Source organism: Salmo trutta, unplaced genomic scaffold (genome assembly GCF_901001165.1).
Source record: "Salmo trutta unplaced genomic scaffold, fSalTru1.1, whole genome shotgun sequence".
Lineage (NCBI taxonomy): Eukaryota > Metazoa > Chordata > Actinopteri > Salmoniformes > Salmonidae > Salmo > Salmo trutta.
This window is the reverse complement of record NW_021822719.1, coordinates 258,778-286,273: the sequence shown is the minus strand read 5'-3', so window position 1 is coordinate 286,273 and position 27,496 is coordinate 258,778. Positions and strand designations below refer to the sequence as shown.

General features: G+C 50.1%; 1 protein-coding gene across 1 annotated transcript in view; it reads right to left on the bottom strand.

Annotated features, from left to right (window-relative positions):
• Nucleotides 1-27,496, bottom strand: part of LOC115183997 (formin-2) — a 106,124-nt gene that overhangs the window by 16,960 nt on the left and 61,668 nt on the right. The window contains exons 8-14 of the mRNA XM_029744994.1: nucleotides 23,146-23,233; nucleotides 9,431-9,492; nucleotides 7,057-7,148; nucleotides 6,508-6,637; nucleotides 5,400-5,546; nucleotides 4,977-5,036; nucleotides 1,882-2,029 (exon numbers count right to left, since the gene is read on the bottom strand). Of these exons, the coding sequence (XP_029600854.1) occupies nucleotides 1,882-2,029; nucleotides 4,977-5,036; nucleotides 5,400-5,546; nucleotides 6,508-6,637; nucleotides 7,057-7,148; nucleotides 9,431-9,492; nucleotides 23,146-23,233 (727 nt within the window). The remainder of the gene's footprint in view (nucleotides 1-1,881; nucleotides 2,030-4,976; nucleotides 5,037-5,399; nucleotides 5,547-6,507; nucleotides 6,638-7,056; nucleotides 7,149-9,430; nucleotides 9,493-23,145; nucleotides 23,234-27,496) is intronic.

The window sequence follows — 27,496 nt, the reverse complement described above, 5'->3', positions numbered from 1 at the left end:
TAGAGGGCCTGGGAGAGGCAGGGAGGGTAGAGGGCCTGGGAGAGGCAGGGAGGGTAGAGGGCCTGGGAGAGGCAGGGAGGGTAGAGGGCCTGGGAGAGGCAGGGAGGGTAGAGGGCCTGGGAGAGGCAGGGAGGGAGGGGGCCTGGGAGAGGTAGAGGGCCTGGGAGAGGCAGGGAGGGTAGAGGGCCTGGGAGAGGCAGGGAGGGTAGAGGGCAGAGGGCCTGGGAGAGGCAGGGAGGGGCAGAGGGCCTAGGAGAGGCAGGGAGGGGCAGAGGGCCTAGGAGAGGCAGGGAGGGGCAGAGGGCCTAGGAGAGGCAGGGAGGGGCAGAGGGCCTAGGAGAGGCAGGGAGGGGCAGAGGGCCTAGGAGAGGCAGGGAGGGGCAGAGGGCCTAGGAGAGGCAGGGAGGGGCAGAGGGCCTAGGAGAGGCAGGGAGGGGTAGAGGGCCTAGGAGAGGCAGGGAGGGGCAGAGGGCCTAGGAGAGGCAGGGAGGGGCAGAGGGCCTAGGAGAGGCAGGGAGGGGCAGAGGGCCTAGGAGAGGCAGGGAGGGGCAGAGGGCCTAGGAGAGGCAGGGAGGGGCAGAGGGCCTAGGAGAGGCAGGGAGGGGTAGAGGGCCTAGGAGAGGCAGGGAGGGGTAGAGGGCCTAGGAGAGGCAGGGAGGGGCAGAGGGCCTAGGAGAGGCAGGGAGGGGCAGAGGGCCTAGGAGAGGCAGGGAGGGGTAGAGGGCCTAGGAGAGGCAGGGAGGGGTAGAGGGCCTAGGAGAGGCAGGGAGGGGTAGAGGGCCTAGGAGAGGCAGGGGGGGGGTAGAGGGCCTAGGAGAGGCAGGGAGGGGTAGAGGGCCTAGGAGAGGCAGGGAGGGGTAGAGGGCCTAGGAGAGGCAGGGAGGGGTAGAGGGCCTAGGAGAGGCAGGGGGCCTAGGAGAGGTAGTAGGTAACGTCTAGGAGCAACAACGGCTCAGGCGCGAAGTGGTAGGCCACACAAGCTCACAGAATTGGACCACAGAGTGCTGAAGCGCAAAAAATTATCTGTCCTCAGTTGCAACACTCACTACAGCGTTCCAAACTGCCTCTGGAAGCAACGTCAGCACAATAACTGTTGGCCGGGAGCGTCACGAAATGGGTTTCCACGGCCGAGCAGCCGCACACAAGCCTAAGATCACCATTTACAATGCCAAGAGTTGGCTGGAGTGGTGTAAAGCTCGCCGCCATTGGATTCTGGAGGGGCGGAAACGCATTCTCTGGAGTGATGAGGGCCTAGGAGAGGTGCTTTACCATCTGGCAGTCCGACGGATGAATCTGGGTTTGGCAGATGCCAGGAGAACACTACCTGCCCCGAATGCATAGTGCCAACTGTAAAGTTTGGTGGAGGAGGAATAATGGTCAGGGGCTGTTTTTCGTTTTTTTTTAAGGCTCTTAGTTCCACTGAAGGGAAATCTTAACGCTACTGCATACAATGACATCGAACACCTTTGGGATGAATTGGAACGCCGACTGCGAGCCAGGCCTAAAATCGCCCAACATCAGTGCCTGACTTAACAAATGATTGAGGCTGCATGGAAACAAGTCCCCTCTCAGCAATGTTCCAACATCTAGTGGAAAGCCTTCCCAGAATAGGGGAAGCTGTTATAGAAGCAAAGGGGGGGGACCAACTCCATATTAATGCAGATGATTTTAGAATGAGATGTTCAACGAGCAGGTGTCCACATACTTTTGATAATGTAGTGTATATGTGACCAACAGAAGCATATCTGTATTCCCAGTCATGGTAAATCCATAGATTAGGGCCTAATTAATTTATTTCAATTGACTGATTTCCTTATATGAACTGTAACTCAGTAAAAATGTTGAAATTGATGCGTTTATATATTTTGGTTCAGTAGTTACCTCTGAGGTCCTTCTTTAGCTTGGTCAGGTCCTTCTGAAAGTCCTCAAACTTCATCTGTGAAGCCTGGAACAGATCCTGGGGCTCAGGGAGAGGGTAGAGGCACGTCTCCCTGCCGGCATCCTGAGAATACATGACATGACCTTTGTCCTTAGAGAACAGAGCATTAGACACATCAGCGGGGTTAGGGTAGTAATTTACTATTTTCAACAGTGTAAAATAATACCGAAGACATCAAAACTGTGAAACACATATGGAATCGTGTAGTAACCAAAAAAAGTGTTAAACAAATCCATATATATTTTAGATTCTTCAAAGTAGCCTCCCTTTGCCTTGATGACAGCTTTGCACACTCTTGGCATTCTCTTAACCAGCTTCATGAGGAATGCTTTTCCAACAGTCTTGAAGGAGTTCTCACATATGCTGAGCACTTGTTGGCTGATTTTCCTTCACTCTGCGGTCCGACTCATCCCAAACCAACTCAATTGAGTGGAGGTCGGGTGATTGTGGAGGCCAAGTCATCTGATGCAGCACTCCATCACTCTCCTTCATGGTCAAATAGCCCTTACACAGCCTGGAGGTGTGTTGGGTCATTGTCATGTCGAAAAACAAATGATAGTCCCACTAACCCCAAACCAGATGAGATGGCGTATTGCTGCACAACGCCTCGCCGGGCTTCGCCTCGCTAAACGCCTCGCCTTGCCGGGCTTCGCCTCGCTAAACGCCTCGCCGGGCTTCGCCTCGCTAAACGCCTCGCCTTGCCGGGCTTCGCCTAGCTAAACGCCTCGCCTTGCCGGGCTTCGCCTAGCTAAACGCCTCGCCTTGCCGGGCTTCGCCTAGCTAAACGCCGTCGCCTTGCCGGGCTTCGCCTAGCTAAACGCCTCGCCTTGCCGGGCTTCGCCTAGCTAAACGCCTCGCCTTGCCGGGCTTCGCCTAGCTAAACGCCTCGCCTTGCCGGGCTTCGCCTAGCTAAACGCCTCGCCTTGCCGGGCTTCGCCTAGCTAAACGCCTCGCCTTGCCGGGCTTCGCCTAGCTAAACGCCTCGCCTTGCCGGGCTTCGCCTAGCTAAACGCCTCGCCTTGCCGGGCTTCGCCTCGCTAAACGCCTCGCCTTGCCGGGCTTCGCCTCGCTAAACGCTTCGCCTCGCTAAACGCCTCGCCTTGCCGGGCTTCGCCTAGCTAAACGCCTCGCCTTGCCGGGCTTCGCCTAGCTAAACGCCTCGCCTTGCCGGGCTTCGCCTCGCTAAACGCCTCGCCTTGCCGGGCTTCGCCTAGCTAAACGCCTCGCCTTGCCGGGCTTCGCCTAGCTAAACGCCTCGCCTTGCCGGGCTTCGCCTAGCTAAACGCCTCGCCTTGCCGGGCTTCGCCTAGCTAAACGCCTCGCCTTGCCGGGCTTCGCCTAGCTAAACGCCTCGCCTTGCCGGGCTTCGCCTAGCTAAACGCCTCGCCTTGCCGGGCTTCGCCTAGCTAAACGCCTCGCCTTGCCGGGCTTCGCCTCGCTAAACGCCTCGCCTTGCCGGGCTTCGCCTCGCTAAACGCCTCGCCTTGCCGGGCTTCGCCTCGCTAAACGCCTCGCCTTGCCGGGCTTCGCCTCGCTAAACGCCTCGCCTTGCCGGGCTTCGCCTAGCTAAACGCCTTACCGGGCTTCGTCTAGCTAAACGCCTTACCGGGCTTCATCTAGCTAAACGCCTTACCGGGCTTCGCCTAGCTAAACGCCTTACCGGGCTTCGCCTAGCTAAACGCCTCGCCTTACCGGGCTTCACCTAGCTAAACGCCTTACCGGGCTTCACCTAGCTAAACGCCTTACCGGGCTTCACCTAGCTAAACGCCTTACCGGGCTTCATCTAGCTAAACGCCTTACCGGGCTTCACCTAGCTAAACGCCTTACCGGGCTTCACCTAGCTAAACGCCTTACCGGGCTTCACCTAGCTAAACGCCTTACCGGGCTTCACCTAGCTAAACGCCTTACCGGGCTTCACCTAGCTAAACGCCTTACCGGGCTTCACCTAGCTAAACGCCTTACCGGGCTTCACCTAGCTAAACGCCTTACCGGGCTTCACCTAGCTAAACGCCTTACCGGGCTTCATCTAGCTAAACGCCTTACCGGGCTTCACCTAGCTAAACGCCTTACCGGGCTTCATCTAGCTAAACGCCTTACCGGGCTTCGCCTAGCTAAACGCCTTACCGGGCTTCACCTAGCTAAACGCCTTACCGGGCTTCACCTAGCTAAACGCCTTACCGGGCTTCACCTAGCTAAACGCCTTACCGGGCTTCACCTAGCTAAACGCCTTACCGGGCTTCACCTAGCTAAACGCCTTACCGGGCTTCATCTAGCTAAACGCCTTACCGGGCTTCATCTAGCTAAACGCCTTACCGGGCTTCGCCTAGCTAAACGCCTTACCGGGCTTCGCCTCGCTAAACGCCTCGCCTTGCCGGGCTTCACCTAGCTAAACGCCTTACCGGGCTTCGCCTAGCTAAACGCCTTACCGGGCTTCATCTAGCTAAACGCCTTACGGGGCTTCACCTAGCTAAACGCCTTACCGGGCTTCATCTAGCTAAACGCCTTACCGGGCTTCATCTAGCTAAACGCCTTACCGGGCTTCATCTAGCTAAACGCCTTACCGGGCTTCACCTAGCTAAACGCCTTACCGGGCTTCACCTAGCTAAACGCCTTACCGGGCTTCACCTAGCTAAACGCCTTACCGGGCTTCACCTACTAAACGCCTTACCGGGCTTCATCTAGCTAAACGCCTTACCGGGCTTCACCTAGCTAAACGCCTTACCGGGCTTCACCTAGCTAAACGCCTTACCGGGCTTCACCTAGCTAAACGCCTTACCGGGCTTCATCTAGCTAAACGCCTTACCGGGCTTCACCTAGCTAAACGCCTTACCGGGCTTCATCTAGCTAAACGCCTTACCGGGCTTCATCTAGCTAAACGCCTTACCGGGCTTCATCTAGCTAAACGCCTTACCTGGCATTAGTTACCACTGAGGGAAAATAAATACAATTTAAAAAGGTCAAGTCCTGTTCTTCCTCATGCCAAGACAGAAGAGAGTGATTAGAACAGGATTCAGAATAAACAGAATGTCCAACATACCTCGTCAAAGTGTCTCAGATAGTAAGCAACTATGTAGGACAATAGACTTCTTGTGTTGTCCTGTCAAAAGTGAGGAAAGACAAAAATAAAAATGAGCTTCAGTTCATGGAATTCATGTTTGGTTTTTAACGACACTTTCTCACACAAAGTGTTCTGCAAAGTTTTTACAAAATTAATATATAGGAGATTATAATCCACATCTGTATCATCAAAAGACATGGTAGGAACAGTAACTACAGTCTTCCAGCACAATATATAAACCCTGACAAAATGGACAGCCATGTTCGACAGTGTAACTTAGAGGTATAACTAAAATCTGAGTGCCAAATGGCTCTCTATTGCCTATACATTGGACTGTTGACCAGATGGACTCTACATTAGGGAATAGGGTGCAGGTCCTAGTGTCCTAGTAGTGTCACTCACACTGCTCTTCACATCCTTCAGCTTGGGCAGGATATCCAGGTTAAAGCCGTCAGCCTGTCCTCTGGTTCGGTTGCCACCATTCATGAAGTTACCAAAGGCCAAGACCAGACCCAGCACCTGCATCACACACTGGCCACTCTGCAAGGTCTGGAGAGGAGGAGACGGGCAGGCACACACACACACACAGGGAGACAAAGGGACAGACAGGAGAGATGGTGAGACAGACAGGCGAGATCGAGACAGAGAGAAGGGGGGGAGGACAGACAGGAGAGATGAGACAGAGAGAAGGGGGGAGGACAGACAGGAGAGATGGAGACAGAGAGAAGGGGGGAGGACAGACAGGAGAGATGGAGACAGAGAGAAGGGGGGAGGACAGACAGGAGAGATGGAGACAGAAGGGGGGGGACAGACAGGAGAGATGGAGACAGAGAGAAGGGGGGGGCAGACAGGAGAGATGGAGACAGACAGAGCGAGGGGGGGGGACAGTCAGTGTATATGAGGCTGAGGAGATTAATAGGATCAAATCATTCACCAGTCTTCAACATGAAAACTGTTTTCTGAACACACTTCATCCAGAGGGGCTGTTAATATCAAGCTATGCTGATGTTCCCGTTTAAAACAACTTCCACAGTGGAAGGACTGAGACGGTATTGACTCAGTAATACGATAGTGTCTGGTAAAACTGTCCAGACGACAAATCCTTATCAAACCACCTCTGATTTCTACTGAGGTGAGACACACAAACAGGTGTATACGCGCACACACACACACACACACACACCAAAACACGTCACAATCAATTAATCAAACTTATTTATAAAGCCATTTTTTTTACAATCAGTCAATGTCACAAAGTGCTGAATAGAAACACAGCCCACAACCCCCAAACAGGAAGTAATGCAGGTGTAGAAGCACGGTGGCTAGGAAAAACTCCCTAGAAAGGCCAAAACCCTAGGAAGAAACCTAGAGAGGAACCAGGCTATGAGGGGTGGCCAGTCCACTTCTGGCTGTGCCGAGGTGGAGATTATAACAGAACATGGCCAAGACGTTCAAACGTTCATAGATGACCAGCAGGGTCAGATAATAATAGTCACCCCCACAGACTCACCGTGCACACTCTCTGCAGGATGTCCAGTTTGCGCAGGATAGAGGAGATCCATTCAGAGAAGGTGGACTGGAACAGGATACAGAACACCCGGCCTGAGAAGTTGGGGATCTGATGTAACTGGAATAGGAACCTGGAATAGAAACAAGAGATCGAAGGATGGGTTTGAGGCTACCACTTCATGGTGTAACTGGAATAGGAACCTGGAATAGAGGAGACAAGAGATCGAAGGATGGGTTTGAGGCTACCACTTCATGGTGTAACTGGAATAGGAACCTGGAATAGAGGAGACAAGAGATCGAAGGATGGGTTTGAGGCTACCACTTCATGGTGTAACTGGAATAGGAACCTGGAATAGAGGAGACAAGAGATCGGAGGATGGGTTTGAGGCTACCATTTAATGGTGTAACTGGAACAAGAACCTGGAATAGGAACCTGGAATAGGAACCTGGAATAGGAGGAGATGAGATCGAAGGACAGGTTGAAGTCATTTTCTACTTTTTGAACATGATTGGTTGTTTGAGTAATTGGCTGATCCTCTAGGAAACCTACTGTTCAGGTTTGTCCAGTGGTTTGGCGTTGTCCTTGTCTTTAGATGACTTGATGTGCTTATCGATCTTCTCCATCTCATCCTGCTGTGCTCTCTGGAAAGACAACATCAGGACAACGTCAAGACAACGTCAAGACAACGTCAAGACAACGTGATCAGCTTAGACACGACAGACCACATACATACATACATACAACTGATTAGTTTGACACCACTCTCAAATTTAGAGATTCAAATGTGTGCTCATCACATGTTCTCTAATTTCCAAGAACTCAGACCACTGACATCAAAGACCACAATATGAAAACTGTGTTTAGCATTCATAGGAGTAGTACTTCAGTAGTAGTAGTACTGTAGTAGTAGTAGTAGTGAAATATTACTGAAATACTACAGTACTACTGCAGAAGTACTACTGCAGTAGTAGTGTAGTACAGTAGTAGTATTTCAGTAGTACTGTAGTAGTAGTAGTGAAATATTACTGAAATACTACAGTACTACTGCAGAAGTACTAGTGCAGTAGTAGTGTAGTATTTCAGTACTGCAGTAGTAGTACTGCAGTAGTAGTGTAGTACAGTAGTAGTATTTCAGTAGTACTGTAGTAGTAGTGTAGTACAGTAGTAGTATTTCAGTAGTACTGTAGTAGTAGTAGTAGTAGTAGTAGTAGTGGTAGTGGTGAAATACTACTGAAATACTACACTACTACTGCAGAAGTAGTATTTCAGTAGTAGCAGTACTACTGTAGTAGTAGTGGTGAAATACTACACTACACTACTACTACAGTAGTAGTATTTCAGTAGTAGTGTAGTACAGTAATAGTATTTCAGTAGTAGTATTTCAGTAGTAGTGTAGTACAGTAGTAGTATTTCAGTAGTAGTAGTTCACCACTACAGTAGTTTAATAGTAGTATGTTATTCTGGTACATGGAATCAGACCCTTGTTTACATGGAAAACTAACAAGTGTCTCCTAAACTGGTGGTGCCTTGAGGAAAACCAAACCAAGAAAACACAAAAGCCACAATGTCTAAAACATTTCCTCCACTTACATTTTACATGAGTGATTTACCAGAACCCATTGTTATAACAAGGCCCGAAACAACCAGAACCCATTGCTCTAACAAGGCCTGAAGCAACCAGAACCCATTGTTCTAACAAGGCCTGAAGCAACCAGAACCCATTGTTCTAAAAAGGCCCGAAACAACCAGAACCCATTGTTCTAAAAAGGCCCGAAGCAACCAGAACCCATTGTTCTAACAAGGCCTGAAACAACCAGAACCCATTGTTCTAACAAGGCCCGAAACAACCAGAACCAACTGTTCTAACAAGGCCTGAAGCAACCAGAACCCATTGTTCTAACAAGGCCTGAAGCAACAAGAACCCATTGTTCTAACAAGGCCCGAAAAAACTAGAACCCATTGTTCTAACAAGGCCTGAAACAACCAGAACCCATTGTTCTAACAAGGCCTGAAACAACCAGAACCCATTGTTCTAACAAGGCCCGAAACAACCAGAACCCATTGTTCTAACAAGGCCCGAAACAACCAGAACCCATTGTTCTAACAAGGCCCGAAACAACCAGAACCCATTGTTCTAACAAGGCCCGAAACAATCAGAACCCATTGTTCTAACAAGGCCCGAAACAACCAGAACCCATTGTTCTAAAAAGGCCCGAAACAATCAGAACCCATTGTTCTAACAAGGCCCGAAACAACCAGAACCCATTGTTCTAACAAGGCCTGAAGCAACCAGAACCCATTGCTCTAACAAGGCCTGAAACAACCAGAACCCATTGCTCTAACAAGGCCTGAAACAACCAGAACCAACCAGAACCTATTGTTCTAACAAGGCCTGAAACAACCAGAACCAACCAGAACCCATTGCTCTAACAAGGCCCGAAACAACCAGAACCCATTGCTCTAACAAGGCCTGAAACAACCAGAACCAACCAGAACCCATTGCTCTAACAAGGCCCGAAACAACCAGAACCCATTGCTCTAACAAGGCCTGAAACAACCAGAACCAACCAGAACCGATTGTTCTAACAAGGCCCGAAACAACCAGAACCCATTGTTATAACAAGGCCTGAACAAAGTGATACTGTAAATAAATTATTTCTCACAAAGCCTCTTCTGTTCCTTACTGAACAGCGGTAGGTGATTGAGGTCTATAGTGATATGCCAGGTACTGTAGCCAGAACTAAGAGGAGTCCATTATAGCCTGGATACATGACATTGACAGCCAAACAATAAGACTAAGGCCAGGATTCAAACCAACACAGATTAGCCGCACAGTGTGATGCTCATTTATTTGCATGTGTTTGAATCCCTGGCCCAAAACACACCTTCCTTTGGACTCAGGGATGAAAGATCAGAGCCTTACGTTTTCATAGAGGGCTTGTAGAGTCTCCAGGTCCACCACAGTATTGTCCAGGTTCAGAATGGCTGGAAGGGACAGAACACAGTGGTTATAGAGGATGGCTGAAAGGGACAGAACACAGTGGTTATAGAGGATGGCTGGAAGGGACAGAACACAGTTAGTGGTTATTGAGGATGGCTGGAAGGGACAGAACACAGTGTGGTTAATTAACACACACAATATATAGATCTATATCTATCTATCTATATAGTTGAAGTCAGAAGTTTACATACACCTTAGCCAAATACATTTAAACTGTTTTTCACAATTCCTGACATTTAATCCTAGTAAAAATCACCTGTTTTAGGTCAGTTAGGATCACCACTTTATTTTAAGAATGTGAAATGTCAGAATAATATTAGAGAGAATTATTTATTTCAGCTTTTATTTCTTTCATCACATTCTCAGTGGGTCAGAAGTTTACATGCTACCAAATACTAATTGAGTGTATTGCCTTTAAAATTGGTTAACTTGGGTCAAATGTTTTGGGTAGCCTTCCACAAGCTTCCCACAATAAGTTGGGTGAATTTTGGCCCCATTCCTCCTGACAGAGCTGGTGTAAATGAAACTTAAATCTTTGTCTTGCCCAGTCACCGTCTGACCACTGGTCATAAGCTTAAAGACTGAAGGCTGGTAATGGGGGTGGGGGGACGACGACACTTTGACCTTTCTACAGCCCTCGTCTGACGGGAGAGATTGGGGTCAAAACAAGTGTCGGAGCCAACAAGAGACTTACGAAACGCTCCTGCATATATCTCCGCAAGGCCGAGACGCAGTGACGCAAGACACCAACAAGACGCCAGAGCAGCGAGATCAGGTGCAGGCTGGGAGCTAAACACCCTGAGAGCTGTGAGAACTTGGAGGGAGGGAGGGAAGGGGAGGGAGGGAGGGAGGGAAGGGAGGGGAGGGGAGGGAGAGAAGGGAGGGAGGGGAAGGAAGGAGGGGAAGGAAGGAGGGGAAGGAAGGGAGGGAGGAAGGGAAGGAGGGAAGGGAAGGAGGGGAGGGAAGGAGGGGAGGGAAGGGAAGGGGAGGGAAGGGAAGGGGAGGGAAGGGGGGGAGGGAAGGGAAGGGGAGGGGAGGGGAGGGGGGGGGGAGGGAAGGGAAGGGAGGGAAGGAGGGGAGGGAAGGAGTCAGTACCACCGACAACAAAATAAGCTCATTCCTGACACGGCCTGGATACAGGGGAGCACAGCTCTGCTCATAATCCAACAGATGAATTAAATCCCAACTCCACAACCTTCAACAGGGGGGGTCAAACCCACCGTGTTCAAAGCTCACAGCTTTAAAGACAGATTTGAGCATTTCTTTCCTCTTCCTAATTCCCACAGAGTTCAGTACCACCCACAGGCGTCTAAAAGCCCCCCCACCACCAAGCCTGACACCACTAAGAAGCTTAATGGGGGTGTGATGAGGCTAGAGAGGGGGGAAATTAACTACATTTGGCTGCATGGCAACAAAACAACTCACTCCTCCACATCGGGACTAGCTGTCAAGGAGAGACTGGTTGTCTGCTCGGTTAATTAGCATCTCTGAAGCCAATTCAGCTCCAACGCTTTTTTTAAAAAGGAGGGGAAATTATCAGGCCAATTTCCCAGACAACCTTTCTGAAGGAAAAGCTATTATCTTAATATATACTGTAAGTGTCTCCGACCACCAACAATAATAATACAACTCAAAACAAGGTATATATTATCCTATTCATTACATCTACGGAAATCACTTGTTCTCAACTGGCATACCTGGTTTAAATAAAGGTGAAATGAAATAAAAAACAAATAAAATGTGGACAAAAATATAGTTTTATTAATAAAAATGTTAACTGTCCAGTCAGTCTCTACTTGACCTATCCTCAGCCCTATCTGAGCAGCAGTAGTCTCTACTTGACCTATCCCCAGCCCTATCTGAGCAGCAGTAGTCTCTACTTGACCTATCCTCAGCCCTATCTGAGCAGCAGTAGTCTCTACTTGACCTATCCTCAGCCCTATCTGAACAGCAGTCTCTACTTGACCTATCCTCAGCCCTACCTGAGCAGCAGTAGTCTCTAGTGAGTCTCTACTTGACCTATCCTCAGCCCTATCTGAGCAGCAGTAGTCTCTACTTGACCTATCCTCAGCCCTATCTGAACAGCAGTAGTCTCTAGTCAGTCTCTACTTGACCTATCCTCAGCCCTATCTGAACAGCAGTCTCTAGTCAGTCTCTACTTGACCTATCCTCAGCCCTATCTGAACAGCAGTAGTCTCTACTTGTCCTATCCTCAGCCCTATCTGAACAGCAGTAGTCTCTACTTGACCTATCCTCAGCCCTATCTGAACAGCAGTCTCTAGTCAGTCTCTACTTGACCTATCCTCAGCCGTATCTGAACAGCAGTAGTCTCTACTTGACCTATCCTCAGCCCTATCTGAGCAGCAGTAGTCTCTACTTGACCTATCCTCAGCCCTATCTGAGCAGCAGTAGTCTCTAGTCAGTCTCTACTTGTCCTATCCTCAGCCCTATCTGAACAGCAGTAGTCTCTACTTGACCTATCCTCAGCCCTATCTGAACAGCAGCAGTCTCTAGTCAGTCTCTACTTGACCTATCCTCAGCCCTATCTGAGCAGCAGTAGTCTCTACTTGACCTATCCTCAGCCCTATCTGAGAAGCAGCAGTCTCTAGACAGTCTCTACTTGACCTATCCTCAGCCCTATCTGAGCAGCAGTAGTCTCTACTTGACCTATCCTCAGCCCTATCTGAACAGCAGCAGTCTCTACTTGACCTATCCTCAGCCCTATCTCAACAGCAGTAGTCTCTAGTCAGTCTCTACTTGACCTATCCTCAGCCCTATCTGAACAGCAGCAGTCTCTACTTGACCTATCCTCAGCCCTACCTGAACAGCAGTCTCTACTTGTCCTATCCTCAGCCCCATCTGAGCAGCAGTAGTCTCTAGTCAGTCTCTACTTGACCTATCCTCAGCCCTATCTGAACAGCAGTCTCTAGTCAGTCTCTACTTGACCTATCCTCAGACCTATCTGAGCAGCAGTAGTCTCTACTTGACCTATCCTCAGCCCTATCTGAGCAGCAGTAGTCTCTACTTGACCTATCCTCAGCCCTACCTGAGCAGCAGTAGTCTCTAGTCAGTCTCTACTTGTCCTATCCTCAGCCCTATCTGAACAGCAGTCTCTAGTCAGTCTCTACTTGACCTATCCTCAGCCCTATCTGAGCAGCAGTAGTCTCTACTTGACCTATCCTCAGCCCTATCTGAACAGCAGTCTCCAGTCAGTCTCTACTTGACCTATCCTCAGCCCTATCTGAACAGCTGTCTCCAGTCAGTCTCTACTTGACCTATCCTCAGCCCTATCTGAGCAGCAGTAGTCTAGTCAGTCTCTACTTGTCCTATCTGAGCAGCAGTAGTCTAGTCAGTCTCTACTTGTCCTATCCTCAGCCCTATGAACAGCAGTAGTCTCTACTTGTCCTATCCTCAGCCCTATCTGAACAGCAGTCTCTAGTCAGTCTCTACTTGACCTATCCTCAGCCCTATCTGAACAGCAGCAGTCTCTACTTGACCTATCCTCAGCCCTATCTGAGCAGCAGCAGTCTCTAGTCAGTCTCTACTTGACCTATCCTCAGCCCTATCTGAACAGCAGTCTCTAGTCAGTCTCTACTTGACCTATCCTCAGCCCTATCTGAGCAGCAGCAGTCTCTAGTCAGTCTCTACTTGTCCTATCCTCAGCCCTATCTGAGCAGCAGTAGTCTCTACTTGACCTATCAACAGCCCTATCTGAGCAGCAGCAGTCTCTAGACAGTCTCTACTTGACCTATCCTCAGCCCTATCTGAACAGCAGTCTCTAGTCAGTCTCTACTTGACCTATCCTCAGCCCTATCTGAGCAGCAGTAGTCTCTACTTGACCTATCCTCAGCCCTATCTGAACAGCAGTCTCTAGTCAGTCTCTACTTGACCTATCCTCAGCCCTATCTGAGCAGCAGTAGTCTCTACTTGACCTATCCTCAGCCCTATCTGAACAGCACTCTCTAGTCAGTCTCTACTTGATCTATCCTCAGCCCTATCTGAGCAGCAGTAGTCTCTACTTGACCTATCCTCAGCCCTATCTGAACAGCAGTAGTCTCTAGTCAGTCTCTACTTGTCCTATCCTCAGCCCTATCTGAACAGCAGTAGTCTCTACTTGACCTATCCTCAGCCCTATCTGAACAGCAGTAGTCTCTACTTGACCTATCCTCAGCCCTATCTGAACAGCAGTAGTCTCTACTTGACCTATCCTCAGCCCTATCTGAACAGCAGCAGTAGTCTCTAGTCAGTCTCTACTTGACCTATCCTCAGCCCTATCTGAACAGCAGCAGTCTCTACTTGACCTATCCTCAGCCCTATCTGAACAGCAGCAGTAGTCTCTAGTCAGTCTCTACTTGACCTATCCTCAGCCCTATCTGAACAGCAGCAGTCTCTACTTGACCTATCCTCAGCCCTATCTGAACAGCAGTAGTCTCTACTTGTCCTATACCCAGCCCTATCTGAACAGCAGTAGTCTCTACTTGTCCTATCCTGAGCAGCAGTAGTCTCTAGTGAGTCTCTACTTGACCTATCCTCAGCCCTATCTGAACAGCAGCAGTCTCTACTTGACCTATCCTCAGCCCTATCTGAACAGCAGTAGTCTCTAGTCAGTCTCTACTTGACCTATCCTCAGCCCTATCTGAACAGCAGTAGTCTCTACTTGACCTATCCTCAGCCCTATCTGAGCAGCAGTCTCTAGTCAGTCTCTACTTGACCTATCCTCAGCCCTATCTGAACAGCAGTAGTCTCTACTTGTCCTATCCTCAGCCCTCTGAACAGCAGTCTCCAGTCAGTCTCTACTTGACCTATCCTCAGCCCTATCTGAACAGCAGTAGTCTCTACTTGACCTATCCTCAGCCCTACCTGAACAGCAGTAGTCTCTAGTCAGTCTCTACTTGTCCTATCCTCAGCCCTATCTGAGCAGCAGCAGTCTCTAGTCAGTCTCTACTTGTCCTATCCTCAGCCCTATCTGAGCAGCAGCAGTCTCTAGTCAGTCTCTACTTGACCTATCCTCAGCCCTATCTGAACAGCAGTAGTCTCTACTTGACCTATCCTCAGCCCTATATGAACAGCAGTCTCCAGTCATTCTCTACTTGACCTATCCTCAGCCCTATCTGAACAGCAGTAGTCTCTACTTGACCTATCCTCAGCCCTACCTGAACAGCAGTCTCCAGTCAGTCTCTACTTGACCTATCCTCAGCCCTATCTGAGCAGCAGTAGTCTCTACTTGACCTATCCTCAGCCCTATCTGAACAGCAGTAGTCTCTACTTGTCCTATCCTGAGCAGCAGTAGTCTCTAGTGAGTCTCTACTTGACCTATCCTCAGCCCTATCTGAACAGCAGCAGTCTCTACTTGACCTATCCTCAGCCCTATCTGAACAGCAGTAGTCTCTAGTCAGTCTCTACTTGACCTATCCTCAGCCCTATCTGAACAGCAGTAGTCTCTACTTGTCCTATCCTCAGCCCTCTGAACAGCAGTCTCCAGTCAGTCTACTTGTCCTATCCTCAGCCCTATCTGAACAGCAGTAGTCTCTACTTGACCTATCCTCAGCCCTACCTGAACAGCAGTAGTCTCTAGTCAGTCTCTACTTGACCTATCCTCAGCCCTATCTGAGCAGCAGCAGTCTCTACTTGTCCTATCCTCAGCCCTATCTGAGCAGCAGTAGTCTCTACTTGACCTATCCTCAGCCCTATCTGAGCAGCAGTAGTCTCTACTTGACCTATCCTCAGCCCTATCTGAGCAGCAGTAGTCTCTACTTGACCTATCCTCAGCCCTATCTGAACAGTAGTCTCTAGTCAGTCTCTACTTGACCTATCCTCAGCCCTATCTGAACAGCAGTAGTCTCCAGTCAGTCTCTACTTGTCCTATCCTCAGCCCTATCTGAACAGCAGCAGTCTCTACTTGTCCTATCCTCAGCCCTATCTGAACAGCAGTCTCCAGTCAGTCTCTACTTGACCTATCCTCAGCCCTATCTGAACAGCAGTCTCTAGTCAGTCTCTACTTGTCCTATCCTCAGCCCTATCTGAGCAGCAGTAGTCTCCAGTCAGTCTCTACTTGACCTATCCTCAGCCCTATCTGAACAGCTGTCTAGTCAGTCTCTACTTGTCCTATCCTCAGCCCTATCTGAGCAGCAGTAGTCTCTACTTGACCTATACCCAGCCCTATCTGAGCAGCAGTAGTCTCTACTTGACCTATCCTCAGCCCTATCTGAACAGCAGCAGTAGTCAGTCTCTACTTGTCCTATCCTCAGCCCTCTGAACAGTCCTGTGATTCAACATCCTCAGCCCTCTGAACAGTCCTGTGATTCAACATCCTCAGCCCTCTGAACAGTCCTGTGATTCAACATCCTCAGCCCTCTGAACAGTCCTGTGATTCAACATCCTCAGCCCTCTGAACAGTCCTGTGATTCAACACTACTCCAAACAAACGGCAGTTTAAGTCCACTGAGACTTGTTGCAACCTCGTTGGTCATTCCTTTGTTGTTAACTTTATCAGAGCAACCTGTTGACAGACAGAGCCTTTGGTAACACTAAGCCATGGAGAGAGAGACAGAGCCTTTGGTAACACTAAGCCATGGAGAGAGAGAGAGAGAGAGAGAGACAGACAGAGCCTTTGGTAACACTAAGCCATGGAGAGAGAGAGACGCAGACAGAGCCTTTGGTAACACTAAGCCATGGAGAGAGAGAGACGCAGACAGAGCCTTTGGTAACACTAAGCCATGGAGAGAGAGAGAGACGCAGACAGACAGAGCCTTTGGTAACACTAAGCCATGGAGAGAGAGAGAGACGCAGACAGAGCCTTTGGTAACACTAAGCCATGGAGAGAGAGAGACTCAGACAGACAGAGCCTTTGGTAACACTAAGCCATGGAGAGAGAGAGACGCAGACAGACAGAGACGCAGACAGACAGAGACGCAGACAGACAGAGACGCAGACAGACAGAGACGCAGACAGACAGACGCAGACAGACAGAGACGCAGACAGACAGAGACGCAGACAGACAGAGAGAGACGCAGACAGACAGAGAGAAACGCAGACAGACAGAGAGAAACGCAGACAGACAGAGAGAAACGCAGACAGACAGAGAGAAACGCAGACAGACAGAGAGAAACGCAGACAGACAGAGAGAAACGCAGACAGACAGAGAGAAACGCAGACAGACAGAGAGAAACGCAGACAGACAGAGACACACAGAGAGACAGACAGAGGGAGAGAGAGAGAGAGAGAGAGGGAGGAGGACATTACCCTGTCTAGCTCACATCGTGTGTCGGTCTAGTCTAGAGGGGGAATATTTGTCTACCAGCATGTAATCAGCGGTGAAACACTCCACTAAAAAAACGGCCTGATGAAAGAAACATTACCTCAAAATCTGTCAGATAAAAACACCGTGTGTTTAAATTCCTCACTTCGACTTTTAATCTCGGCTAGAAAGGATCTGGCGCCTCGAACTGTAATCCTTTAAAAAAGGAAAAATGTTTGAACACAAACAGAGGTGAAGTGGTTGAATGTTTAAATCTAAAAGATATAGTATTACATCTGAAGCGTTAAGTACAGTGAGAGTACGTCGTAATAAACGACAGAACGCCTCGGCATACTTGCTACGACACGGTGCCTGTTGGAATTAAAAACGGACAGGACAGATTAGCTGATTCCCAAACATGGCACCCTATTCTCCCCCATTTGGTGCACTACTTTCAACCAGAGCCCTGGTCAAAAGTAGTGCACTATTTAAAGGGAATAATTCTCTTAAAATGCTTTCTAACTGAGAATACTAAGACAATAGTCCAAGATCTGAGATGAAGGGCTGGTCCAACTCACTAAGGGAGGGTCCAACTCACTAAGGGAGGGTGTAACTCACTAAGGGAGGGTGTAACTCACTAAGGGAGGGTCCAACTCACTAAGGGAGGGTCCAACTCACTAAGGGAGGGTGTAACTCACTAAGGGAGGGTCCAACTCACTAAGGGAGGGTCCAACTCACTAAGGGAGGAATCAACAGCCCCAGATGAAGGGCTGGTCCAACTCACTAAGGGAGGGTCCAACTCACTAAGGGAGGGTCCAACTCACTAAGGGAGGGTCCAACTCACTAAGGGAGGGTCCAACTCACTAAGGGAGGAATCAACAGTCCCAGATGAGAGGCCGGTCCAACTCACTAAGGGAGGGTCCTTCACACTAAGGGAGGGTCCAACTCACTAAGGGAGGAATCAACAGTCCCAGATGAAGGGCTGGTCCAACTCACTAAGGGAGGAACCAACTCACTAAGGGCTGGTCCAACTCACTAAGGGCTGGTCCAACTCACTAAGGGAGGGTCCAACTCACTAAGGGAGGGTCCAACTCACTAAGGGCTGGTCCAACTCACTAAGGGAGGGTCCAACTCACTAAGGGCTGGTCCAACTCACTAAGGGAGGAATCAACAGTCCCAGATGAAGGGCTGGTCCAACTCACTAAGGGAGGAACCAACAGTCAGATGAAGGGCCGGTCCAACTCACTAAGGGAGGGTCCAACTCACTAAGGGAGGGTGTAACTCACTAAGGGAGGGTGTAACTCACTAAGGGAGGGTCCAACTCACTAAGGGAGGGTCCAACTCACTAAGGGAGGGTGTAACTCACTAAGGGAGGGTCCAACTCACTAAGGGAGGGTCCAACTCACTAAGGGAGGAATCAACAGCCCCAGATGAAGGGCTGGTCCAACTCACTAAGGGAGGGTCCAACTCACTAAGGGAGGGTCCAACTCACTAAGGGAGGGTCCAACTCACTAAGGGAGGGTCCAACTCACTAAGGGAGGAATCAACAGTCCCAGATGAGAGGCCGGTCCAACTCACTAAGGGAGGGTCCTTCACACTAAGGGAGGGTCCAACTCACTAAGGGAGGAATCAACAGTCCCAGATGAAGGGCTGGTCCAACTCACTAAGGGAGGAACCAACTCACTAAGGGCTGGTCCAACTCACTAAGGGCTGGTCCAACTCACTAAGGGAGGGTCCAACTCACTAAGGGAGGGTCCAACTCACTAAGGGCTGGTCCAACTCACTAAGGGAGGGTCCAACTCACTAAGGGCTGGTCCAACTCACTAAGGGAGGAATCAACAGTCCCAGATGAAGGGCTGGTCCAACTCACTAAGGGAGGAACCAACAGTCAGATGAAGGGCCGGTCCAACTCACTAAGGGAGGGTCCAACTCACTAAGGGAGGGTCCAACTCACTAAGGGAGGAATCAACAGTCCCAGATGAAGGGCCGGTCCAACTCACTAAGGGAGGAATCAACAGTCCCAGATGAAGGGCTGGTCCAACTCACTAAGGGAGGAATCAACAGCCCCAGATGAAGGGCCGGTCCAACTCACTGAGGGAGGAATCAACAGTCCAAGATGAAGGGCCGGTCCAACTCACTAAGGGAGGGTCCAACTCACTAAGGGAGGAATCAACAGTCCCAGATGAAGGGCCGGTCCAACTCACTAAGGGCTGGGGTGGAGGTGGAGAGGAGGGTGGAGGTGGGAGGTGGAGAGGAAGGTGGAGGTGGAGAGGAGGGTGGAGGTGGAGAGGAGGGTGGAGGTGGAGAGGAGGGTGGAGGTGGAGAGGAGGGTGGAGAGGAAGGTGGAGAGGAGGGTGGAGAGGAGGGTGGAGAGGAGGGTGGAGAGGAGGGTGGAGAGGAGGGTGGAGAGGAGGGTGGAGAGGAGGGTGGAGGTGGGAGGTGGAGAGGAGGGTGGAGGTGGAGAGGAGGGTGGAGAGGAGGGTGGAGAGGAGATTCCTGCTGTTGTTTTTAGCTCTGCTTAACAAATCAGGACTTATTGGGAGGAATGTTCCTGTATATTTTATTCTGGTGCCAACAGAATTTGTAGCACATTTCAATCTAATCAATGTGTTTCTGCGTTCTGTAAGTCTCAGACGGTCTGGCTCCTCAGGCAGATGGATGATTCTGATTGGTCTATTACTACCTAAATAAAACAGGGTTAAATAAATACATTTAAATTTCTTCCTAACCACACACACTGACAGTCTGTTGGCCGCTCATCTGTCTGTTCGTTTTGCTACGGTGCTGAAGACACAAGATTATAATACGCTAAGTTAAATAAAACAAATTATTTGAACAAAAAATGGGAAGACTGTGGTTTCAGAGACAAATCATTTTTCAACAATAGACAGGAATTCGATCTTGCGGTCTGATCGCAAAATCCTCTAGTGGTTAGAGTGGAGGGGCGGCAGGTAGCCTAGTGGTTAGAGTGGAGGGGAGGCAGGTAGACTAGTGGTTAGAGGGGGAGAGGCAGGTAGCCTAGTGGTTAGAGTGGAGGGGAGGCGGGTAGCCTAGTGGTTAGAGTGGAGGGGCGGCAGGTAGCCTAGTGGTTAGAGTGGAGGGGCGGCAGGTAGCCTAGTGGTTAGAGGGGGAGAGGCAGGTAGCCTAGTGGTTAGAGTGGAGGGGAGGCGGGTAGCCTAGTGGTTAGAGTGGAGGGGCGGCAGGTAGCCTAGTGGTTAGAGTGGAGGGGTGGCAGGGTAGCCTAGTGGTTAGAGTGAAGGGGAGGCAGGTAGCCTAGTGGTTAGAGTGGAGGGGAGGCAGGGTAGCCTAGTGGTTAGAGTGGAGGGGCGGCGGGTAGCCTAGTGGTTAGAGTGGAGGGGCGGCAGGTAGCCTAGTGGTTAGAGTGGACGGGAGGCGGGTAGCCTAGTGGTTAGAGTGGAGGGGCGGCAGGTAGCCTAGTGGTTAGAGTGGAGGGGCGGCAGGTAGCCTAGTGCTTAGAGTGGAGGGGCGGCAGGTAGCCTAGTGGTTAGAGTGGAGGGGCGGCAGGTAGCCTAGTGGTTAGAGTGGAGGGGCGGCAGGTAGCCTAGTGCTTAGAGTGGAGGGGCGGCAGGTAGCCTAGTGCTTAGAGTGGAGGGGCGGCAGGTAGCCTAGTGCTTAGAGTGGAGGGGTGGCAGGGTAGCCTAGTGGTTAGAGTGGAGGGGCGGCGGGTAGCCTAGTGGTTAGAGTGGAGGGCAGGCGGGTAGCCTAGTGGTTAGAGTGGAGGGGAGGCGGGTAGCCTAGTGGTTAGAGTGGAGGGGAGGCGGGTAGCCTAGTGGTTAGAGTGGAGGGGAGGCGGGTAGCTTAGTGGTTAGAGTGGAGGGGAGGCGGGTAGCCTAGTGGTTAGAGTGGAGGGGAGGCAGGTAGCCTAGTGGTTAGAGTGGAGGGGAGGCAGGTAGCCTAGTGGTTAGAGTGGAGGGGAGGCAGGTAGCCTAGTGGTTAGAGTGGAGGGGCGGCAGGTAGCCTAGTGGTTAGAGTGGAGGGGCGGCAGGTAGCCTGGTGGTTAGAGTGGAGGGGAGGCAGGTAGCCTAGTGGTTAGAGTGGAGGGGAGGCAGGTAGCCTAGTGGTTAGAGTGGAGGGGAGGCAGGTAGCCTAGTGGTTAGAGGAGGCAGGTAGCCTAGTGGTTAGAGTGGAGGGGCGGCAGGTAGCCTGGTGGTTAGAGTGGAGGGGCGGCGGGTAGCCTAGTGGTTAGAGTGGAAGGACGGCAGGTAGCCTAGTGGTTAGAGTGGAGGGACGGCAGGTAGCCTAGTGGTTAGAGTGGAGGGGAGGCGGGTAGCCTGGTGGTTAGAGTGACTTCACAGAGCTCCATCTATAGTAAAATGCCACCAAACGTCTTGGTGCCAGACCTGGTGCCAGACCTGGTGCCAGACCTGGTGCCAGACCTGGTGCCAGACCTGGTCCCTCGCTCTGTTCTGAGACTGACTCAACGTGCAGTAAGATGTCTAACCACCACTAGAATATCTGTTTCAAAACGCTGTATTTCACTTCACATCGACTCACAAGAGAAAATTGGCTGTTGAAGCAACGTAACTCTTTAAAGTAAAAGACTTGGTGTGTGTTTTCTGAGACACGGTTGGGAAGGGAGGGAATTGTTTCCATTCTTGCTGGTTAAATTCCATCAAAACATTGAAATATTGGACTGATTAGGGACTTCTGTTGATTTGACATTTACATTCCACCTCAAAACACAGAACAAAAGAGATTCATGTTTCCATCTACAGAGAGATTCATATTTCCATCTACAGAGTACAGACAACAGGGACATTTGAGACGCAGGCAGGACTGTAATTTTGATTGTTCAGTATTCCTGAGAAAAGTACCCTTCTCAAAGTGAAAAAACAAACATAATTCATGTAAATGACAGATCTTGTGTCTGGTTTTGGTCTTTCGCTATATATAAAATTCATAATGTGGGGAAAAGACGCAATAATCAACATTTTGTTGTTCATGGCAGATGAGAAAAAGTTGGAAAAACGTTCGGAGACGTTCTTCCATTTTTTAGGAATGTGGTGGTAACCAACATAAACCCTGTTCTGGATTCAGATAACGGACAGAGGAAAGGAAGGGTCTCATTGATCTCTTCCTTAAGGCCAATGTGATCACAGGATGTGAGACGAGATGACACAGTCAGACAGATCGCCCCGTTTCCTGGACAAAGTAGCAGTATTTTTGGGGGAGGGGGGGGGGGGGGGTGTAATTTCTTGCATTATTCGCTCAGAACGTTTCTAGTACTATTACCGCGAGGAGAGAAAGGAAATGAGGTCACTGCTTCCAGAAAGCCAAGGGGAACTTTGACTTCAAAACACGTCTGCTTCTAAACAATGACAGAAACCCAACCAGCCAACAACTCAGAAAGGTCAGAGAACAACAAGGAAACAAGACAACTCTCTCGATGACGCAAAACAAAAAATACCATCATTTTTTGGTACAAAAATAACAGTCGATCCAGTCACTCACTGTCCTCTCCCTCTAAATCTGACAGTATGTCTAGGAGGTCGCTATGGGGTCATTATCTCTAGTGTTGTAATGATAGAGCTATGGGGTCATTATCTATAGTGGTGTAATGATAGAGCTATGGGGTCATTATCTATAGTGGTGTAATGATAGAGCTATGGGGTCATTATCTCTAGTGTTGTAATGATAGAGCTATGGGGTCATTATCTATAGTGTTGTAATGATAGAGCTATGGGGTCATTATCTCTATAGTGGTGTAATGATAGAGCTATGGGGTCATTATCTCTATAGTGTTGTAATGATAGAGCTATGGGGTCATTATCTCTATAGTGGTGTAATGATAGAGCTATGGGGTCATTATCTATAGTGTTGTAATGATAGAGCTATGGGGTCATTATCAGTCTAGTGTTGTAATGATAGAGCTATGGGGTCATTATCTCTAGTGGTGTAATGATAGAGCTATGGGGTCATTATCAGTCTAGTGTTGTAATGATAGAGCTATGGGGTCATTATCAGTCTAGTGGTGTAATGATAGAGCTATGGGGTCATTATCTCTATAGTGTTGTAATGATAGAGCTATGGGGTCATTATCTATAGTGGTGTAATGATAGAGCTATGGGGTCATTATCTATAGTGTTGTAATGATAGAGCTATGGGGTCATTATCTATAGTGGTGTAATGATAGAGCTATGGGGTCATTATCTCTATAGTGTTGTAATGATAGAGCTATGGGGTCATTATCTATAGTGTTGTAATGATAGAGCTATGGGGTCATTATCTCTAGTGGTGTAATGATAGAGCTATGGGGTCATTATCTATAGTGTTGTAATGATAGAGCTATGGGGTCATTATCTCTAGTGGTGTAATGATAGAGCTATGGGGTCATTATCTATAGTGTTGTAATGATAGAGCTATGGGGTCATTATCTCACCATGCTGGATGTCCTTCATGTCCAGATGCAGACTGGACATCAGGATCCCCACAGCCTGAGAACGCTTGTTGTTCAGCAACTTGACCACCTGCAGAGAGAGAGAGAAACATCAATACATGACACACTCAGAGAGAGGGAAGGAGGGAGAGCGGGAGAGGGGAGAGGGGAGGCGGGAGGAGGGGAGGCGGGAGAGGGGAGGCGGGAGGAGGGGAGGCGGGAGGAGGGGAGGCGGGAGGAGGGGAGGCGGGAGGAGGGGAGGCGGGGAGGAGGGGAGGCGGGGAGGAGGGGAGGCGGGAGAGGGGAGGCGGGAGAGGGGAGGCGGGAGAGGGGAGGCGGGAGAGGGGAGGCGGGAGAGGGGAGGCGGGAGAGGGGAGGCGGGAGAGGGGAGAGCGGGAGAGGGGAGAGCGGGAGAGGGGAGAGCGGGAGAGAGTGAAAGACAATGTCAACTTCAGAGAGAATGAATGAACGAGAGAGATAGACGCATGAATCACAAGAAAACTAAAAGAGCAAACTAGAATGCTATTTGTCCCTGAACAGAGAGTAAACAGTGGCAGAATACCTGACCACTGTGACTGACCCAAACTTAAGGAAAGCTTTGACTATGTACAGACTCAGTGAGCATAGCCTTGCTATTGAGAAAGGCCAATCGTAGGCAGACCTGGCTGACCTGCCCTCAAAATGAGGTGGAAACTGAGTTGCACTTCCTAACCTCCTGCCCAATGTACGACCATATTAGAGACACATATTTCCCTCAGATTACACAGATCCACAAAGAACTAGAAAACAAATCCAATTGTGATAAACTCCCATATCTACTGGGTGAAATACCACAGTGTGACATCACAGCAGCAAGATGTGTGACCTGTTGCCACAAGAAAAGGTCAACCAGTGAAGAACAAACACCATTGTAAATACAACCCATATTTATGTTTATTTATTTTCCCTTTTGTACTTTAACTATTTGCACATCTCTACAACACTGTATATAGACATAATATGGCATTTGAAATGTCTATTTTGGAGCGGGAGAACGAGGGGGGGGGGGGAAAGAGCGGGAGAACGAGGCGGGGAAGGGCGGGAGAACGAGGCGGGGGGGAAAGAGCGGGAGAACGAGGCGGGGGGGAAAGAGCGGGAGAACGAGGCGGGGGGGAAAGAGCGGGAGAACGAGGGGGGGGGGGAAGAGCGGGAGAACGAGGGGGGGGGGGAAGAGCGGGAGAACGAGGGGGGGGGGGGAGAGCGGGAGAACGAGGGGGGGGGAGAGCGGGAGAACGAGGGGGGGAAAGAGCGGGAGAACGAGGCGGGGGGGAAAGAGCGGGAGAACGAGGGGGGGGAAAGAGCGGGAGAACGAGGCGGGGGGGAAAGAGCGGGAGAACGAGGCGGGGGGGAAAGAGCAGGAGAACGAGGCGGGGGGGAAAGAGCAGGAGAACGAGGCGGGGGGGAGAGCGGGAGAACGAGGGGGGGGAAAGAGCAGGAGAACGAGGGGGGGAAAGAGCGGGAGAACGAGGCGGGGGGGAAAGAGCGGGAGAACGAGGCGGGGGGGAAAGAGCAGGAGAACGAGGCGGGGGGGAGAGCGGGAGAACGAGGCGGGGGGGAAAGAGCGGGAGAACGAGGGGGGGGGAAAGAGCGGGAGAACGAGGGGGGGGGAAAGAGCGGGAGAACGAGGCGGGGGGGAAAGAGCGGGAGAACGAGGCGGGGGGGAAAGAGCGGGAGAACGAGGCGGGGGGGAAAGAGCGGGAGAACGAGGCGGGGGGGAAAGAGCAGGAGAACGAGGCGGGGGGGAAAGAGCGGGAGAACGAGGCGGGGGGGAAAGAGCGGGAGAACGAGGGGGGGGGAAAGAGCGGTAGAACGAGGCGGGGGGGAAAGAGCGGGAGAACGAGGCGGGGGGGAGAGCAGTTATTGCAAATTGATTTTAAAAGCCTGACATCCCAGTTTAAAAAGTTACTTTCTCAACTTCTGATGTGTTTAGTGGAAGTAAACGTGGACCTGACCTTCCCACAACCTTGGTTGCTATCGACTCTCATCCAAGCTCACCGTCAAGCTCTTCTCCCCCCTCGTTCTCACCGTCTTCCTCCTGACCTTCATCGGTCAGAACCGTTTCATGAAGGGAACAAAGAGACGACCACCAGATAACATTCAGGACAGGATGAACTTCCTGTGTACTTCGCTGTCAGAGTAGGTACTGGAAACACTGACCTCCCTCACTAGCTTTAAGCACCAGCTGTCAGAGTAGGTCCTGGAAACACTGACCTCCCTCACTAGCTTTAAGCACCAGCTGTCAGAGTAGGTCCTGGAAACACTGACCTCCCTCACTAGCTTTAAGCACCAGCTGTCAGAGTAGGTCCTGGAAACACTTATCTCCCTCACTAGCTTTAAGCACCAGCTGTCAGAGTAGGTACTGGAAACACTGACCTCCCTCACTAGCTTTAAGCACCAGCTGTCAGAGTAGGTACTGGAAACACTGACCTCCCTCACTAGCTTTAAGCACCAGCTGTCAGAGTAGGTACTGGAAACACTTATCTCCCTCACTAGCTTTAAGCACCAGCTGTCAGAGTAGGTACTGGAAACACTGATCTCCCTCACTAGCTTTAAGCACCAGCTGTCAGAGCAGCTCACAGATCACTGCACCTGTACATAGCCCATCTATAATTTAGCCCAAACAACTACCTCTTCCCCTACTGTATTTATTTATTTATTTTGCTCCTTTGCACCCCATTATTTATATTTCTACTTTGCACTTTCTTCCACTACAAATCTACCATTCCAGTGTTTTACTTGCTATATTGTATTTACTTTGCCACCATGGCCTTTTACTGCCTTTACCTCCCTTATCTCACCTCATTTGCTCACATTGTATATAGACTTATTGTTCTACTGTATTATTGACTGTATGTTTGTTTTACTCCATGTGTAACTCTGTGTTGTTGTATGTTGTCGAACTGCTTTGCTTTATCTTGGCCAGGTCGCAGTTGTAAATGAGAACTTGTTCTCAACTAGCCTACCTGGTTAAATAAAGGACTTGTTCTCAACTAGCCTACCTGGTTAAATAAAGGACTTGTTCTCAACTAGCCTACCTGGTTAAATAAAGGACTTGTTCTCAACTAGCCTACCTGGTTAAATAAAGGACTTGTTCTCAACTAGCCTACCTGGTTAAATAAAGGACTTGTTCTCAACTAGCCTACCTGGTTAAATAAAGGACTTGTTCTCTACTAGCCTACCTGGTTAAATAAAGGACTTGTTCTCAACTAGCCTACCTGGTTAAATAAAGGACTTGTTCTCAACTAGCCTACCTGGTTAAATAAAGGACTTGTTCTCAACTAGCCTACCTGGTTAAATAAAGGTGAAATAATATAATAAAATAAGGTGTTGCTCGTTCCATCTCTTTCTGCTTCCACCCCGTATCTTATCTAACTGGCTGCTACATGACACACCAGATTCTACGTATAAAATCAGAAACATTACATTTCAGATGTTTTCACCTCAACAACGCCCGAGGCCACTTTTGGGAATTAAGGAATGGAGAAAATAAAGAAAGAAAAACAGTCTGTACATGATTACAAATACCCGGCGTCCATTTCCCCATCAGCAGCTGTAGCACACTGAACGACTCTGCTCTCTGATTAAATAATTACCCTGTTGGAGGTTTAGAGACAGACCAGAAGGTCTGCTAGGAGAGAGAGAGAGGAACCCACGGTGACCTCACACAGGTCAGGTCTACTAGGAGAGAGAGAGAGGAACCCATGGTGACCTCACACAGGTCAGGTCTACTAGGAGAGAGAGAGAGAGGAACCCACGGTGACCTCACACAGGTCAGGTCTACTAGGAGAGAGAGAGAGGAACCCACGGTGACCTCACACAGGTCAGGTCTACTAGGAGAGAGAGGAACCCACGGTGACCTCACACAGGTCAGGTCTACTAGGAGAGAGAGAGAGAGGAACCCACGGTGACCTCACACAGGTCAGGTCTACTAGGAGAGAGAGAGAGAGGAACCCACGGTGACCTCACACAGGTCAGGTCTACTAGGAGAGAGAGAGAGGAACCCACGGTGACCTCACACAGGTCAGGTCTACTAGGAGAGAGAGGGAGGAACCCACGGTGACCTCACACAGGTCAGGTCTACTAGGAGAGAGAGGGAGGAACCCACGGTGACCTCACACAGGTCAGGTCTACTAGGAGAGAGAGAGGAACCCACGGTGACCTCACACAGGTCAGGTCTACTAGGAGAGAGAGAGAGGAACCCATGGTGACCTCACACAGGTCAGGTCTACTAGGAGAGAGAGGGGACCCCACGGTGACCTCACACAGGTCAGGACTACTAGGAGAGAGAGAGGAACCCACGGTGACCTCACACAGG